Source organism: Carassius gibelio, chromosome B9, assembly GCF_023724105.1.
Source record: "Carassius gibelio isolate Cgi1373 ecotype wild population from Czech Republic chromosome B9, carGib1.2-hapl.c, whole genome shotgun sequence".
In the NCBI taxonomy this organism is placed as follows: domain Eukaryota; kingdom Metazoa; phylum Chordata; class Actinopteri; order Cypriniformes; family Cyprinidae; genus Carassius; species Carassius gibelio.
In genome coordinates, this window is record NC_068404.1 from 16,808,929 (window position 1) to 16,825,051 (window position 16,123).

General features: G+C 36.7%; 1 protein-coding gene across 3 annotated transcripts; it reads right to left on the reverse strand.

Moving 5' to 3' along the window:
• Positions 1-903: 903 nt before the first annotated feature.
• Positions 904-10,400, reverse strand: rbm44 (RNA binding motif protein 44). 3 transcript variants are annotated; one of them, XM_052565751.1, is made up of 19 exons: positions 10,181-10,400; positions 9,942-10,092; positions 9,034-9,088; positions 8,739-8,845; positions 8,562-8,636; positions 8,416-8,467; positions 7,114-7,244; positions 6,092-7,035; positions 5,948-6,009; positions 4,814-4,972; positions 4,541-4,706; positions 4,407-4,447; positions 3,182-3,254; positions 2,981-3,068; positions 2,796-2,903; positions 2,578-2,648; positions 2,414-2,487; positions 1,731-1,962; positions 904-1,461 (listed from the first exon to the last, which is right to left on the reverse strand). In XM_052565751.1, exons 2-19 carry the CDS (start codon positions 10,087-10,089, stop codon positions 1,183-1,185), a joined length of 2,865 nt encoding a protein of 954 aa, XP_052421711.1. In that variant the 5' UTR covers positions 10,090-10,092; positions 10,181-10,400; the 3' UTR covers positions 904-1,182. The 3 variants fall into 3 exon arrangements, with proteins under 3 accessions (XP_052421711.1, XP_052421710.1, XP_052421712.1); XM_052565750.1 differs by having other exon boundaries at positions 9,034-9,118; XM_052565752.1 differs by lacking the exon at positions 10,181-10,400 and having other exon boundaries at positions 9,942-10,169.
• Between the last annotated feature and the right edge of the window lie 5,723 nt (positions 10,401-16,123).

Consider the following 16,123-nt stretch of genomic DNA (forward strand, 5'->3'; position numbering starts at 1 on the left):
ACTCCGCCCATGGGAGAAGAGACTGGACGATTTTTCCCAATCACTTCCAACAAATCCCCCCTCGCTGGGATTGGATGGTAGGGCGACTTCAAAGCATGCACTGATTGGACAGTAAACAAGTCATTCAAACGTACTTGCCAATAAAATAATAAATAAAAAAGCAAAGGGCGGGGCTAGTCAGAATATGAGGGGAGAAAGTAACACCGACTAGGACGAAGAAGTTTAAAAGGACATTTAACTCTTCAACGATTTGATCTTAGTAACCAATACATGTGTTTTATGGACTGAACAATCATATTTTGCTCTAAAGTACAAATCAGTTTCTCACGTAAAACTGACAAATTACATTAAAATTGTTGCATGCTGTTTTTTTTTTCCGTAAAAGTAGGTTTAGAGCACTTTGAAAACAAAAACAAAAAAACGTTAATGTCAGTAGTACATTAAACATCTAAGTCAGTAGTTCTCAACCCTGTCCTGCACATTTTGTATATCTGCCTCATCTATCAAACATGATTCAGCTCATTGGTGGAGACTTCAAGACCTGAAGTGTGAGTGTCAGACATAGGGAGAGATAGAAAGGTGCAGTGCTGGGGGACTTCATGGAGAGATCTGAGATCTGGCTCAGAAATTTCATCCAGTGCAGTCAGCAGTCATGTGACCATCACTAATTACATTGCAGAAAGAACAGTGGAGAACCCATTAGGTACCTTCAAGAATATAAAGTGGTTCTAGTTTAACCTGAGCTGACAGGAGTGATAAAAAAGGGTCCCTCCACCACTGACCATTTTTACAATTTCAAAAGACCCCTGGTCACATGACTTGAAATGCTCTGAAATTTGCACATTTGAAATGTGCAGATCTACACTGTGCCTGGGCTTGCACTCATCAAATCAATATAGGAAACACAGGAAAACCGTTTTATTCAGGAAACACAAAGAAACTTCCATATGCACTTAGCATAACTGATAACAGCAGAGATGAAAACCTAAAATGAATAAAAAAAATAATAACTCCACCTCTAGGAGAACTCTGATTAATGAATTAAAATGAAATGGCTGTAGATAACAATAGTTAGCTGAAAAAACAAACAAACAACAACAACGAACTGACAACTGTAATCCAGTCATACTAGTCAAAGGAACTATTTACGAGGTCTTTATCGCTGCTTAAAACAGTACTAACTCAAATATGTGTCACAGTAGAGGCCTGTGTTAGAAGCTCAGAGGTCATATCCACTATAGATTTTAAAGGAAGCCCACTGAGGAAGCCCTGATGTTTGGCCCGCAGTTCCAACAGGGCATCAACGATCCTCTGGCGGCCTACATTTGGGTGGCGCTCTGACAGCCGGGCCATGATGGTGTCAAAGCTTCCCATGGTGGCGTAGTGCTGTGGCACACAGGTGCCAGAGGCTGTGGGCGAGTCGCAGACATTGGTTAACCGGTCCACACTACAGCGCGGCCCCTGGGTCAAAAACATATCATCTTAAGGGTTTGGAACAAAAAAAGCTAAATTGGTATGATATTAGCAATAACTGAAACTAATTTATAAAATAATATATGTACATATCATTTAAAATAAGAACACATTAGCTAGTTAGCTATTATAATTATGTTAGCTCATAATAATACTAAATACACACACATGATTGGATTTCAAAGTACTAGTGATAGAAAGTTAATTAGTTTTGGACACAGCAAGCTTTCTAAAAAAGCCTTCTACTTCATACTTACACCAGGTGAAGAAGTATAGGTTACACCCTTCGTCCCGAGTCCATCCCCAGCAGCTTCTTCTGTATGGGTTTTTGAGGTGCTGTGGGGCAGATCACAGATCAGTTTAAGATCAGCTGAGACAGGCCCGTGGAGTTGCACCACCTGGACAGTGTGGCCTTGGAGGGAGCACCCGTGTAGATCTTTAACTGCTGCTATGGCATCACTGGGGCTCTTGAGATAAACAATAGCTGCCCTACATATGGACAGACAAGAGTGCATTTCATTAATGATAATCTCTGATAATGCTTTAACACCCGGAACTACTACATTCAGCATCTCCAAAGATTAATATAAAAAACAAGCACTGTATCTTTAAACTGCCAGTTTGGTAACTGTAACCATCACAATTTGGGTGTGGAGCTGAAGGCTCTTTGCTGCCGTACTGGCACATTGAGATTAGGCAAAATGAGTAGTCATACCCAGTCAAGTCATAATCAAGTTCAGCAAGGTTTTCCTGCAAGAAACCTTGTGAAACTATTTTAGTCCATGGTTATTTACGCTCTAATACTTAACTTCAAAGGTTTGTTATTTACTCTGATTGATAATTAGTGCGTCTAAGAAAGGTGTAATGCATTAAATACAATTTCATTTGGAAAAAAAACTGCAAAATTCTAATCAGGGTTGATAAATATTTTATACCTTACCTCATACTGTTGCTGAAAGTGGAGATGCAGACATTGGTGGCATTGTACTTCTCAAACCAAAGCAGCACTTCATGCTACAGAAAAAGAACATTTAGTGGTGGCTGCTGCCTCCTAGAGGCACATAATTAACTTCACTGAAAACTTAACATTTGTGTGGATTCTACCTCAGTGATATTGCCAGGCAAGCTTGTAATGCACAAGAGGGAACTGTGGTTTGATTCATCTTCATCAGTCCCTGTGAAAGAGTAGCAAATATCAGTCAACTAAATCCACCAGCCTACAGCAATGAGGTGCTTTCATAAACAGCATTTCAGCTTCACAATTATAAGTTTAGGCTTATATAATAGCAGTTTCATGTGTTGTTCCATTTTGTAGTCCATACTTTCTTTCCTTTCATTCAGTTTCTCCATTTTTCCATCTTGATTTGGAGACCCAAGTTCCTCTTCTGCATCAAACCAAGCCTCGCTGCTATTCGGATCTTTGATGACACCTACCATAGCATGCATACCAAACACTGCTGAGAAATGATTCTGGTTTATTTCTCTTTTCTCAGTTTGAGATTCATACCAGGGTTGTGCTCAGCCGAAGCTCCTGGCTGCTTGGGTAAAAGGACCAGAGCTTTATTTTGCTTGTTGCTTCCACCTTTTGTGTCATCCTATTCAGAAAGGACAAATACTGGCCATTCCAATATAACAAACTCATATTTCAGATACAATTGTTGATTCATCCCAATTTAATCAAATAAATAATAGTATGTGAATGAACTACCAAAGCAGCTTCAGTGCTTGGTGCTCTCATCTCTTCACTTTCTTCATCCACTCTTCGACCGCTTGCAATGGTACTATACATAATGAAATAATACTTCTGAACATGTACAAGGCCATACACAAACATTACCCATCAAACAGCAAAATTCAGTGTATATAAACTGTGACGAAACAGAGCTCAGGCAGACTAAGCTGATATTATGTGGGGAAAAAGTACAATAAAACGGAGCACAGGAAAGAAAAAGTTTCATATCTATTTATCTATACTACTGTTAAAAAAAATTTGTAGCTGTGAGATTTTTTTATGTTCTTGAAAGAAGGGTCTTGTGCTCACCAAAGCTGCATTTATTTGAATAAATACAGTAAAACAGTAATATTGTAAATTACTACATTTAAACCAGCTATTTTCTATTTTAATATATTTTAAAATGTACTTTATTTCAGTGATGCAAAGCAGAATTTTCAGCATCATTACTCCAGTCCTCAGTGTTACATGCACATACTAATATGCTGATTTGGTGCTCAAGAAAATTTTTTAAAAACATTTTTATCAGCATTCTTTGAGAAATAGAAAGGTCAAAAGAACATCATTCATAGCAATCTTTTGATTCTTTCATGACTGGCACTTAATTTAATGCATACTTGCAGAATGATAGTAGTAATTAAAAAAAAAAAAATCTACATTATAATAATAAATATGTATTCTAAACCAGGTAAGTCAGTTGAGAACCATTTCTCATTTAGTGTCAGTAGGAAATATCAGTTTACATGTCCAAACATTAATTTTGCCATTAATTGTAATAATCCAGAGAGATTTTTGTTTGCACAAGGAGTCTGACAACAGCCGGTGCTCTACTGGATTGAGTCCGTCTCAGTGTGTTCAGTTTCTTCATGTTATTCCAGACAGACTGATGATGATGAGATCAGATGTCTGTGTGGAGCACTGGCTGCTGTCGGACTCCTTGTGCAAACAAAAATCTCTCTGGATTATTACAATTAATGGCAAGATTAATGTTTGGACATGTAAACTGATATTTCCTACTGACACACTACAGCAAAAAAAAAAAAAAAAAAAAAAATGAAAATAACGGACTTTAAATAATTTTTAGCTTTTGTAAATACTAGTTTTCTAATAATTTTGTCCACAAGTGTAACTCATACCAGTTATTTACTACTTCTGTGAAAAGGTTTCAAGGATATTTATTTGAAACATCATGACCACCTACCTTCCTGGACAGTCCAATGAGTTTAAATGGGCCTCAAGTACCTGAAATGACAGCTCATTACCAACTACAGTATATATATATCAGATCATATATGATACATTTCCAAATTCTTGACAATTCCAGATTTGTCATACCGATGCTGGGCTGTAGTTTGCCCTTGTAGTTATATTTTCAGAGTCTACTGACAGGGGCTTAAGGTTATCCAGAGGAATGCCTGCTAGAATCTGTTTCCTCATCTCACTGTACTCATTCTGTAGTGTATTCAGGGTTTCTGCTATGCCGTCTGGAAGGCCCTCGCTCCTAAGGAACATACAAAAAATAGCTGGCCTCAAAGGTTAGGACAGAATACCTTAAAAGAAAAGTATCGAATTGTCATAATACAAATCCTTCTGTGAGCCATCTCTTACCCCCAAAGAACACTTTCACCCTGTGGGGAGGTGAAGTAGCGTCTCCAGCAGTGCTGCTGACACATGACAAACTGAAGAGTGAGAAGACGCAGTTCTGCTCTCGTCACTCGCTGGGCACAGTCACATCCACAAACTCTCCTGCAGTGGTCACCGCCAGGACTAGGGCCGAGAAGAACATGACATGATCATTCTAGGCATTTCAAACCACACCAAATGATTTGATGCACAACAGTGATGAAGACTGAAGCACTGTTTTAAAAATATAATAACTGTAATAAAAAGTGTTTAATATCTTACTGAATCATTTTTACACTTAAAAGCTTAATCTTCCTGGCTTTCAAGGATGTGTATCTTGGGTATAAATGGAAATCCTATAAAGCAATCTCTATATAATCTCTAATTAATAAAAAAGTAACATTAACAACAATAACAATGCTCTGAACGCACTTAAGCATCTTGTTACAGTAGTTTGGACATTTTACACTTAAAATAATAATCACACTAAGAAACGTTACTAACTATTGAACGAAGTAAAAAAAGTAACAAATACAATCAAAATACCATATTTTCCGCACTTTAAGGCGCACTTAAAAGACTTTAATTTTCTCAAAAAACGACAGTGCGCCTTATTATCCGGAGCGCCTTATATATGGATCAAGGCGCCCTGTCAAAATGTTGACATTCCCTTTAGCACAGCTCCATCTAGTGGATGCATAACGCAAACCCAGTCAAACGTTTGACTGCAGTATCTTCTATTCTATGCGCTTTATAATCCGGTGCGGCCTATATATGAAAACAGTTCTAAAATAGGCCATTCATTGAAGGTGCACCTTATAATCTGGTGTGCCTTATAGTGCGGAAAATACTGTGATACTTTAAAGACTGATCAACATTCAATCATAAAGCACATAAAAGATGGTAAGTGGCAAATCAGATGTACTTGATTGATGCACTTTTCAAATGGTAGAATGCACTTTCAAATGAAGCTCAGAAATCCTCCTCAGAAAGTTACATTAAAAGTCTCTTGGTTTGTGTTTATAAGATGAACAGAAGTCTTATGGCTTTGGAATGAGATGAGAGTGACTAAACAATTTTCATTTTTTGGTACAATAGCTAACATTTTCAGCAAATCACCTTGCCTTTCTGCTTTTCAGTTTTTTTAGCTCATCCGTTGTCTCCTTTAGCTTTATGAATTCCTAGGAGTAAATGATGGGCACGTTATACTCAGCTCATTTGAAAATAAACTACAACAACCAAACCATTTAGAAATTAAGATACCTCTGTTAGGACATCTAAATCAGACATGCAGACTTCAGTAATGGTGTTCTTTTCAGATGTGGCTCTTTGCACAGTCTGTGTATCTTTCTCATGGCTGACAGCTAGCAGGTCTGTGTCAGTGGCAACATTTTTCAGTTGGAAGATCTGATCAACCTCTGTTGCACATGAAGATGTGAAACAGGCTCTGAAATCACCACAGGCATCTATTAGTTGGTCCACAGAAACTGAAGCACCACATTTGGATTTCAGTGAAGGTCCCACATTGATCTCTTTGAGTTGTTGCTCATATAGTGAGTCATGGTTCTTTCTTATGTCTTCTTGATGGTCTCCTGACTCATTTTCCAGCTCAAAAGAATTGCCAAGGCAAGAGAAACAATCAGTAGAGTTTGCAGCAGTGGCCATGGTGGCATTTGAAGGTTCATCTGATAGTTCTGTACTACCTTTGGTTGCCATGACTGAATCATTGTAGGCTGCATCTGTACTCCGGGTGCCATCGCTCCATGCTGAATGGTCTAAGCTGGTGTTACTGAAACTGTAGTATTCTGCCATCGCTTCCTGATCCAGAGTGTGGTAATCTGATTCTTCCGCTTGTACATAAGATAGGTCTTGGTAATTTTGGGTATCGTCATTCCTCTGAACCCGACTCTGTATATCCAGCTCCATATCGAGGGAGAAATTTGCCTGGGTTGTCGTGTCCTTAAAGTGTTTGGTGTCCTCCCTGTTCTCTACTTCCTCCCACAACTTAGACAGGCACTGGGCATGGGGACACATTCCCTTACTGTATGAAGGAGGATGTGCAGCAGGGCGTCCATAATCACAGCTCTGCGTGCATCTTGTTTTCTGAGTATTAAGGGTGCTCTGTGTGCAACCAACAGTTGCATCATTTTGGACGATCAGCTCTTCTTTCACATTGTTTGGTAGCAGCTCAAGTTGTTTCTCATTCTCTGAAAAATAAAGCAGTAATCAGTATTCTAGCTCTTAGTTAGGTGTCAAAAGTCTACGGCAGGACTATAATATCTCACCCGACAGACAGACTTTGTCTTCTGAAATCTCAATGTGAAAGCCACAACATCTGCACTTCTTGGAACCAAATGGACAACTGGTTCCACAATTTTGACACTGGGATGCACCATAAAACGATGGGTACCTTGACCTTTAAAACAGACACATGCATGCATATATTAATGCTTTCATCTATTGAGAGCAACCACCACATCTCAAAATCCAGACAACAGCCAATGCATAAAACCTTTCAGTACCCACACTTCATTTTCTAAATATATATTTATTATTCAATAATTGTGCTGCTCATTTGATTTCCCTCATTTTTTTTTTTTTTTTTGCATTTACAATATCTTTGTAATCCTTTATCACTCAAAGTTAATTTTTTAAACTTGTGTTTAATGAAATATTAAGCAAATCTAAAATCAAAAACATTTTTAACGAACTATTGTTCATTTGGACAAAATACAGAACTTTATATAGGCCATTATTGGCTATCAGCCATAACATGAAAATAACTATTGTCTAATCGATATTAGGCAGAAATTTAAAATTGCAATAAAACAAATAGCAATAGCTTTTTCTTCCATATTGGAAGGTAGATCTGAGAGAAATGGATTATAAAAAAAAAAGACAAAAAGTGTATGCCGGAACTTGGTGCCCATCCTTTGTTTAGCTCTTATGGTGATTTTGTTGGAGTAAAAAAGGACACAATCTTAAAACAGTAAAGTTTTGGTCGTCATTCAGATGAGGTCTGCTACACTTATTAAAGTTACAAAAGTTATTTAGTAAAGAATAGTGTGCAGTCTTTTGTCTTAAGTTTTTTGATTAGCATTAAAGTGCAGAGAGCAGCACTAGGATTATTAATTGATTAATTGACAGTTAATTGATAAACCATCAGATTGTTATATCGGCCTTTTTCCATATCAACCATTATGCAGATGGTTGTTAATTGAGGAAAAATCGGCAGATAAATATCGGTGGCCAATACATCGGTGCATTCAAAGCGTGATTTGTTTAAAATGCGCAACATTAAAAATACCTCAAATGAAAAATGGTGGAACATGAGCAGATCTTAATTCAATGCCGCAATCGACACTGTCTATTCATATTCACTTTGTTAGAAATAGACGTAATATATTTGTTTGTAGAAGGGCATATTGGTCCAATTTAGTGGCTTTTTTTGCCCCAAGTCCCGGTAGCCAGGGGAAGGCTTCCCCAGCAGAAAAAAACTGAACATAAAAAAATAAAAATAATTTTATATATATATATATATATATATATATATATATATATATATATATATAAAAATTTAAACTTACTTATTTGATGACATAGTTGCTGGAGGGGGAATGCAGTTTCCTCTGGTTTTTGCTAAATTATAAAAGATCAATTTTACGCTGTATACAGAATACTTGCTGACAAAATAAACATCCATTCTTAGTAATGTTTTACCAACTGGACTCACATTTCACACAAACATAATGTCGGTCTACTCGAAGTGCCGGGTGTTTCTGTAAAAATGGCAGAAGCCCTCCCTCTTCTGTTGGATGAGAAAGCACAATTTCCATATAGACCCACATTTTACTTACTGCTCAAATGCTTTCAATAATTGAAGGTCATTTTATAATTTATATGCCCTTACGTTTAATCAAGTTTCTGTCCTCTGCTGTTAAACACAGAAACCATCCAAGCAACTTTGGATCTGTGAGCTCCAGATAGTCATTGGCCAAGACAAGCTCGAACAGTGACCTACAACACAAGATGCACAACTGTCCTCCTCAAATTAACAAGGCTCAGTGGTAATTCAAATTATACTGATTCAAAGTGATCTAATGCAAGCACACTGATGTGTACGAGTAAAAGGTTATTTGTGAAATTTCTTACTGAAGGTTTGAAGCAAATGAGTTTGGTTAAACCTTTATTTAACAATTGCTTACCTCCTCAACAAAAACTTCCTTCCATCATTGGTGTACAGTGGATGATTATGAAAGCCTTGAGAGATGTACAAGAAATTCAGCAACACTGAGTAAAAAAAGATATACAAGTTATGTCTGATTACACTAATTATCTGATGGATTTTTTTTCTCCTGACGTTACCAGCTTATTTATGCCATATCTAAATTATCTATATAATATGTTCGCCAAGTCCAACTTTTAAAGGAGTCTGAGGTGTTGACCGTTGACCACACAAGAGCATGCGCGCGCCGAAAACGAGCGATGGCGCTAGGTAACCTTATCTAAATCTCAGAAGTATCTATTATACTGTGGACACGGTATATACACGCGAAATTAAGCTATTTTCTATTAAGATGATAGACTTTAGATTCATTAGCTGCTCTAGGGATATTAATATAAAATTAAATAAAGTGCATCAAACTGCATTGCACTACAAAGCAGTTGTTATTATTACGATGATAAATTTAAATAATACGACAAGAAATACTAGTTTGGAATATAAAGCCGCTTTTAGTACCTCATAAAATAACTGGAAGCGGATGACACCGGAAGCACTGCACATTCAATTAAATGCCCGCGCGCTCGAAATTTAAAAGGACCAAAGGGCAAAGGTATCCGCGTTATTACATGGTCTACTAAAACGCGTTCATATCCAAAGCACTACAATTCTATGTTTTTTGAGTTTTTAATTGTTAACAAAACGCCATGCACGAAGGAAAACTGGGTAAACCCACGATTTATTCTGAATAGGGTAGTTAACGGTAAAGTGGACCGTTATGTATTAACGTTACCCAAAATACACCAGATTTAAAGCCTCGTTTAGAAATGACCAACTCCAACCCGACTTCCTTGGGCTCTATATAACCAAATTGTCTCTGATATAACTTACCATTAATCTCGTTCACTGCATTATATGCACTTTGGCCAACGGGAAAGACTGGCCACATGGTTCTGGCAGAAAGATCCTCACATGTTATTGAATGTGACTCAAAGACGAACGGTAATGGCACGACGTCGACAGGTTGAGGGAACCACATGTTCTGAAACGATTTAAATCACCAAATTCAAGAAAAAGACCGTTAGAATATGTTTGCACCAGATATTATCGACAACAAAACTACGGCAGACCTTGTTCACCTCAGGTACAGCTGATTAACGTTAAGGGCTGCAGCTGCGCGATTTTTTAATAAACTGGCGCCAGATAAGCATTTCATTTACATATCAATTACATGTAAATGTCGTACGATATGAGTGTAAACATAATTGCTCTCACTTGTGTAATTGTTAACTTGACTATTTTGACCAGCCAATTTTAACGCTCACTGAGATATCATCAGTTGTGAATGAGTTCTTACAGAAAATCAACGATTCATTATTTTACGTCATGACGTATTGCATCATGTTATTTATAAGATTATTTATTGTGATTTCTTGTCTGCAGGATCAGTTTAATTCAACCACGATGCACTTAATTAAAACAATAATATATATATATATTGTTTTGTTTTTTTATTGCATGTTATGTATTAAATATGGTAAAAGTAGGTAACGTTAAAGATGTTTAATTAAATGTTCCCCTTCGCCCTCTACTGATCCTTATAGAAAGCTGTTTAAAACAAGTGAAAAACAAAACCCAAAATGATTACATTATTTATGAATACCATGTTAACCAAAATCATGAGACTCTTAAGTTGTTATATAACCAAATATGGCTTTATAAAACGAGCATCTGGTGATTCCTAGTGTTTGGTATCGTGTGACTGCTATTATTGATGTGGCCACTAGAGAGAACACAAACCACGATGAATGAACTCTCTTCATGACTTGGATTGGGTTTATAATAAGCAGGAAAATCCTATTTTGCTCTTAACTAGTTAGTGAAAAAAGAAAAGAAAGACGCCTTTCCCTGTGCTTTTTTAAACATTCAAATTCATTAAAAAAAATGCTTAAGTTATTATATCATAGGTATTTATATTATGGTAAATTGTAGCATACAACAAATTACTTAAAGTAAATTACAAAGGTCAAGCTCTGAGTGCCAGCAATTGACTTGTCGTAAGTAAAATTCATAAATTGGAGCATGTATTATAATCACAGTAAATTTAATTTCAGTCTGTTTCTAAGCAGGAGGACAGTTGCTTACATGGCACAATAAATAGTAGTGAGTTAGATCATGTCACATCTGTAGCTCTTTCTTGCTTCATTGTGCTAAAAGACATACCCTAAGCAAATGGTATGCATTAGCTGTCGTTCTGCTGAGTGAAATCAATACTTCACTAAAAGTCATTAGCAGACCAAAGTGCAAAATATATGTTAATGGACCTAGCCATTAACTTCTTTGCATAAATGTATAAATTGCTCATAGTGTTCTTCTCTATTGCATTAGTCAGTTATAGACTACATCATGAAGTTAGCTAGAAATAAAATGGTTGTGTTGACTGCAGGGTTATTTACAGTGCTTTTCTAGAGCAGAATGGGGTAAGGAATGGTGCCACGGAGATCTAACATCAGCCCCAATCTGGAGCGCCTCCGTTTTCAGTTCTTCCTGGATGAAATTCATCAAGACAGAATGCAATTATGAATTGAGTCTTAGTGTGAGAATGAAAAGATAAGGAAAATGCTTAAAGTATAAATGCACTGTGTTGTGCAAACAGTACAAAGCTCATAAATGGGTTTGGATGAATAATTGAGGCTTTGGATGTTATGACATAAGTGCAAGATATAGTATCGCACATGCTGTCTACCCATCCATACAAAGTTATTAAATAATCATAGATGGGAGGCCTACAGCATGACCATATGAGCCGACACACATTAGCTAACCATCTAATGCCCTGATGAAAGGGCAGTGCAGCCCCTGGGACAGCAAAAGGCCTTTAACTGAATAAAGGCTGATCGATAGAGAATAGAGTTTCATATTCAGTGCAAGAAAGCAATTGCCAGCCCATTATCTGAAACAGCCTTTATAGTTTTCACATATGCACATAATAATATATATAACATAAGGTATATAAATAATTAAACATAGGTATATTTAATATTTATATATATATATATATATATTGTAACTCAAAATGAGTTATAACTCAGCAAGGATGCATTAAATTTATCAAAAGTGGCAGTAAAGACTTTTATGTTTTATATATATATATATATATATATATATATATATATATTTACACACACACACACACACACACACACACACATATATATATATATATATATATATATATATATATATATATATATATATATAAAATAGGGATGTGTGTCCATAGATAGATAGATAGATAGATAGATAGATGATTAGAGCTTACAGCTCATGAAAGTTACTAATCCAGTATCTCAAAATATTAGAATATTTCCTAAGATCAATAAAAAAAGGATTTGAAAAACAGAAAAGTTCAAGTTCTTTAAAGTTTGTTTATTTCTGCACTTAATACTAGGCCGGGGCTTCTTTAGCACAAACTCCAGCAGCAGTGGGGTGTGGCATGAAGCGATCAGCCTGGGGCACTGCTGAGGCACTACTGAGTCTTCAGCTCGTCTGTATTGTAAGATCGACTGTTTCTCATCTTTCTACCCATAGATTCAATATGGGGTTCATGTCAGGTATGTTGGCTTGCCAATCAAGCACAGTAATATCATGGTCAACAAACCACTTGGAAGTGGTTTTGGGACTGTGGGCAGGTGCTAAAGTCCTGCTGGAAAAGGAAATCAGCATCTGCGTAAAGCTTGTCAGCCGATGGGAGCATAAAGTACACCAAAATCTCCTGGGCCTGTATTCATAAAGATTATAAGGCTACGTTCAGACTGCAGGGCTTAACGCTCAATTCCAATTTTTTTTTTAAATTTGATTTTTTTTGCGAGGCCGTTCACATTTTCAATTTAATGCGACCTTTTGTGGTCTCTTGTGTGAACGTGAAACGACCTAGAGGTGACCCGCATGCGCAGAAGAGTACTCAACGGTGAACGACATCACTCGTTGTTTGCGGAAGTAGCTAACGTTAAACATGGATGTCAACAACAGTGTAGTCAACAGTGGAGCTCTTTTTCCAATATTAAAGTTATTTTCCCAACGGAGCCAGCACAATTACAATCTTCTCGTTTTAAGAAGAAAATTAAAAAGAAGGAGGAGAGCAAGGTTTTTGGCCATGGCGTTTTGTGGAGCAGTGTTAGCAACATCGGTACAGAGAAAGGTGTGGGTGCGGAGTCGCAGCCAGGAGTGGTGGGATACTGATGTGAGTGGCTCTTCTCATTCCCGCCTATTTCAACGCAGAATAATGATGTTTGTAGCGTATCAATGACGTACAGGTCGGATATATTTGGCCTGGCTGTTCAGATAGAGGTCGCATTTAAAAAGATTGGATACGTATCGGATTCAGGACCACATACCCAAGTGGCCTGGGTCACATTTGAAAAGATCGGATCTGTGTCGTTCAGACTGTCATGAAAAGATCAGATACAGGTCGCATAGGGGCAAAAAAATCGGAATTGGGTCGTTTCAGCCTGCAGTGTGAACGTAGCCTAAGAATCCTCTCAGAAAACTATTAATTTAGCTTAAAAACTTTTATGTAGGAGTCTTAGCTTAAGAGCAATTCGGGACCGATCTGAGAGCAACTCTGAGTAAGGAAAAGACAAAAAAAAGGGTGATTTTAAGTATAGGGTCTATTCTAATTCTCACTTTGAAATTACATCCGTAATTTTTCCTATTTGACCATTCTCTCTCTCTCTCTCTCTCTCTCTCTCTCTCTCTCTCACACACACACACACACACACACATTATATGTGTGTATATAAATCCTTTTTTTATTTACCATGCTTTTAATTTCCTATAAGGTATTTGATTGGTTTAGAATGATAAAAATTGTTCCACTCTTTCCAATTACAGTGATTGCTGTCCTATTAAAGTGGCGGTTTGAATCTTGGTTTTAATGTATCAAACATGGAATCAAAACCAAGAAGGGCGAGAAAGCCAAACTGGATAGAGGAACAGTGTTTACTGATAGCCCAGTTAGTGGATGAACACAAGGCCATTCTTAAAGGAAAATTCGGGCTGGGTGTCACAGCAAGGGACAAGAAGCAGACATGGGAGCATATAGCACAAACTATTAACGGTTCATTCCCCCTGCTTGTGTGCACCTATAAGCCTGCTATATTCATAAATGCAGTTTTTTGAGCCTGCAAGGTGGGAATGTCCAGTGGAAACGAAATGAACTGCGACACAATAAGATGTTCTGAAAGTGCTGGAATTGTTTGTGTGATCACTCTGCTCACAGAAGGTTGTGACAGACTCAAATCATCACTATTGCATTGTTGCATTTTCCCAGTTGCCAAATATCGTAATGTAGTGATTACTTTAATTTATATATTAAATTATCAATTATTATATAATCTATACCGTCTTATTAACTCACTGTCATCCATTGTCTGCAACACATTTCTTCTGCCTCTTCGTCTCTCTCTGCCATTTTCTCTTAAAAGTCGTCGTCTGTGCTCCTAACAAGTTTGACCTTAAGACCTCTTTTAAGGGTTAAGGTGCTTTCTGAATTACTTCTTTCTTTACTAGGATTTTTTCTTTAATTTTAAGGGTAAACGCCCACATTTCTAAGAACTTTCTTAGAATTTTGTCACTAGAAGCTACTTTTTGCATTAAGATTCTTTATGAATACGGACCCAGATCTTGATTTCCAAATAAAATTCAAAATTTACTTTTATCTGAAAAGACGACTTTGGACCATTGAGCAACAGTCCAGTTCTATTTCTGCTTTGCCCAGGTAACATGGTTTTGACGTTTTTTTCTGTTTCAGAAGAAGCTTGGTAGACCTTTTCCGGAGGACGTCTAAGTGTGGTGACTCTTGATGCACTGACTCCAGCTTTAGTCCACTACGTGTGGAGCTCTCCCGAGTGTTTGAATCAAGCTTTGCTTGACAGTATTCTCAAGCTTGTGGTCATCCCTGTTGCTTGTGCACCTTTTCAAACCCAATTTCCTCCTTCCAGTCACCTTTGAATTTAATATGCTTTGATACAGGACTCTGTGAACAGCCACCCCTTTCATTAATGACCTTCTGTGACTTACCCTCTTTGTGGAGGGTGTCAATGATTGCCTTCTGGACCATTGTCAAGTCAGAAGTCTTCCCCATTATTGGGGTTTCAAAGAACAGGAGATAATCTGGAATTTATACTGTAGTGATGGTCATTTAAATAAACTCAAATATACATATTCCAATATTTTGAGATACTTTTAATTTTTTTTTTTTTGCTTTCATAAGCTGTAAGCTCTAATCAAAAATAAAAACATTGTTTTACTTTGCATGTAATGAATCTAGAATATATGAAAGTTTCCTTTTTTGAAGTGTTATATTTCTATGTTTGTTATGTTGAAGTGTTATATTTCTTTCTATTTAATCAAAGAATTAAAAAAAAAAGTTCCACAAAAATGATAAGCAGCTCAAGTGTTTTGAACACTAATAATAATAAGAAATGTTTCTGGAGTATGAAATCAGCATATTAGGATGATTTCTGAAGGATCTGAAAACTACGGTAATGAAGCTGAAAATTATGTTTGCCATCACCGGAATAAATGAGATTGTAAAATAGAATTTTAATTGTAATAATATTTCACAATATTACCGTTTCTGTATATTTTAGCCGTCTTGGCAAACAAAAATCAATAAAGCTAACTGACCCCAACCTTTAGAACAGTACTGTATGTTTGTGTGTGTGTGTGTATATATATATATATATATATATATATATATATATATATATATATATATATATATATACAGTATTGTTCAAAATAATAGCAGTACAATGTGACTAACCAGAATAATCAAGGTTTTTCGTATATTTTTTTATTGCTACGTGGCAAACAAGTTACCAGTAGGTTCAGTAGATTCTCAGAAAACAAATGAGACCCAGCATTCATGATATGCACGCTCTTAAGGCTGTGCAATTGGGCAATTAGTTGAATTAGTTGAAAGGGGTGTGTTCAAAAAAATAGCAGTGTGGCAAAAAGACGTCTGTGTGAAGCTAATCTATTTTCAAGAATCCCCCGCAAAGTCCCTC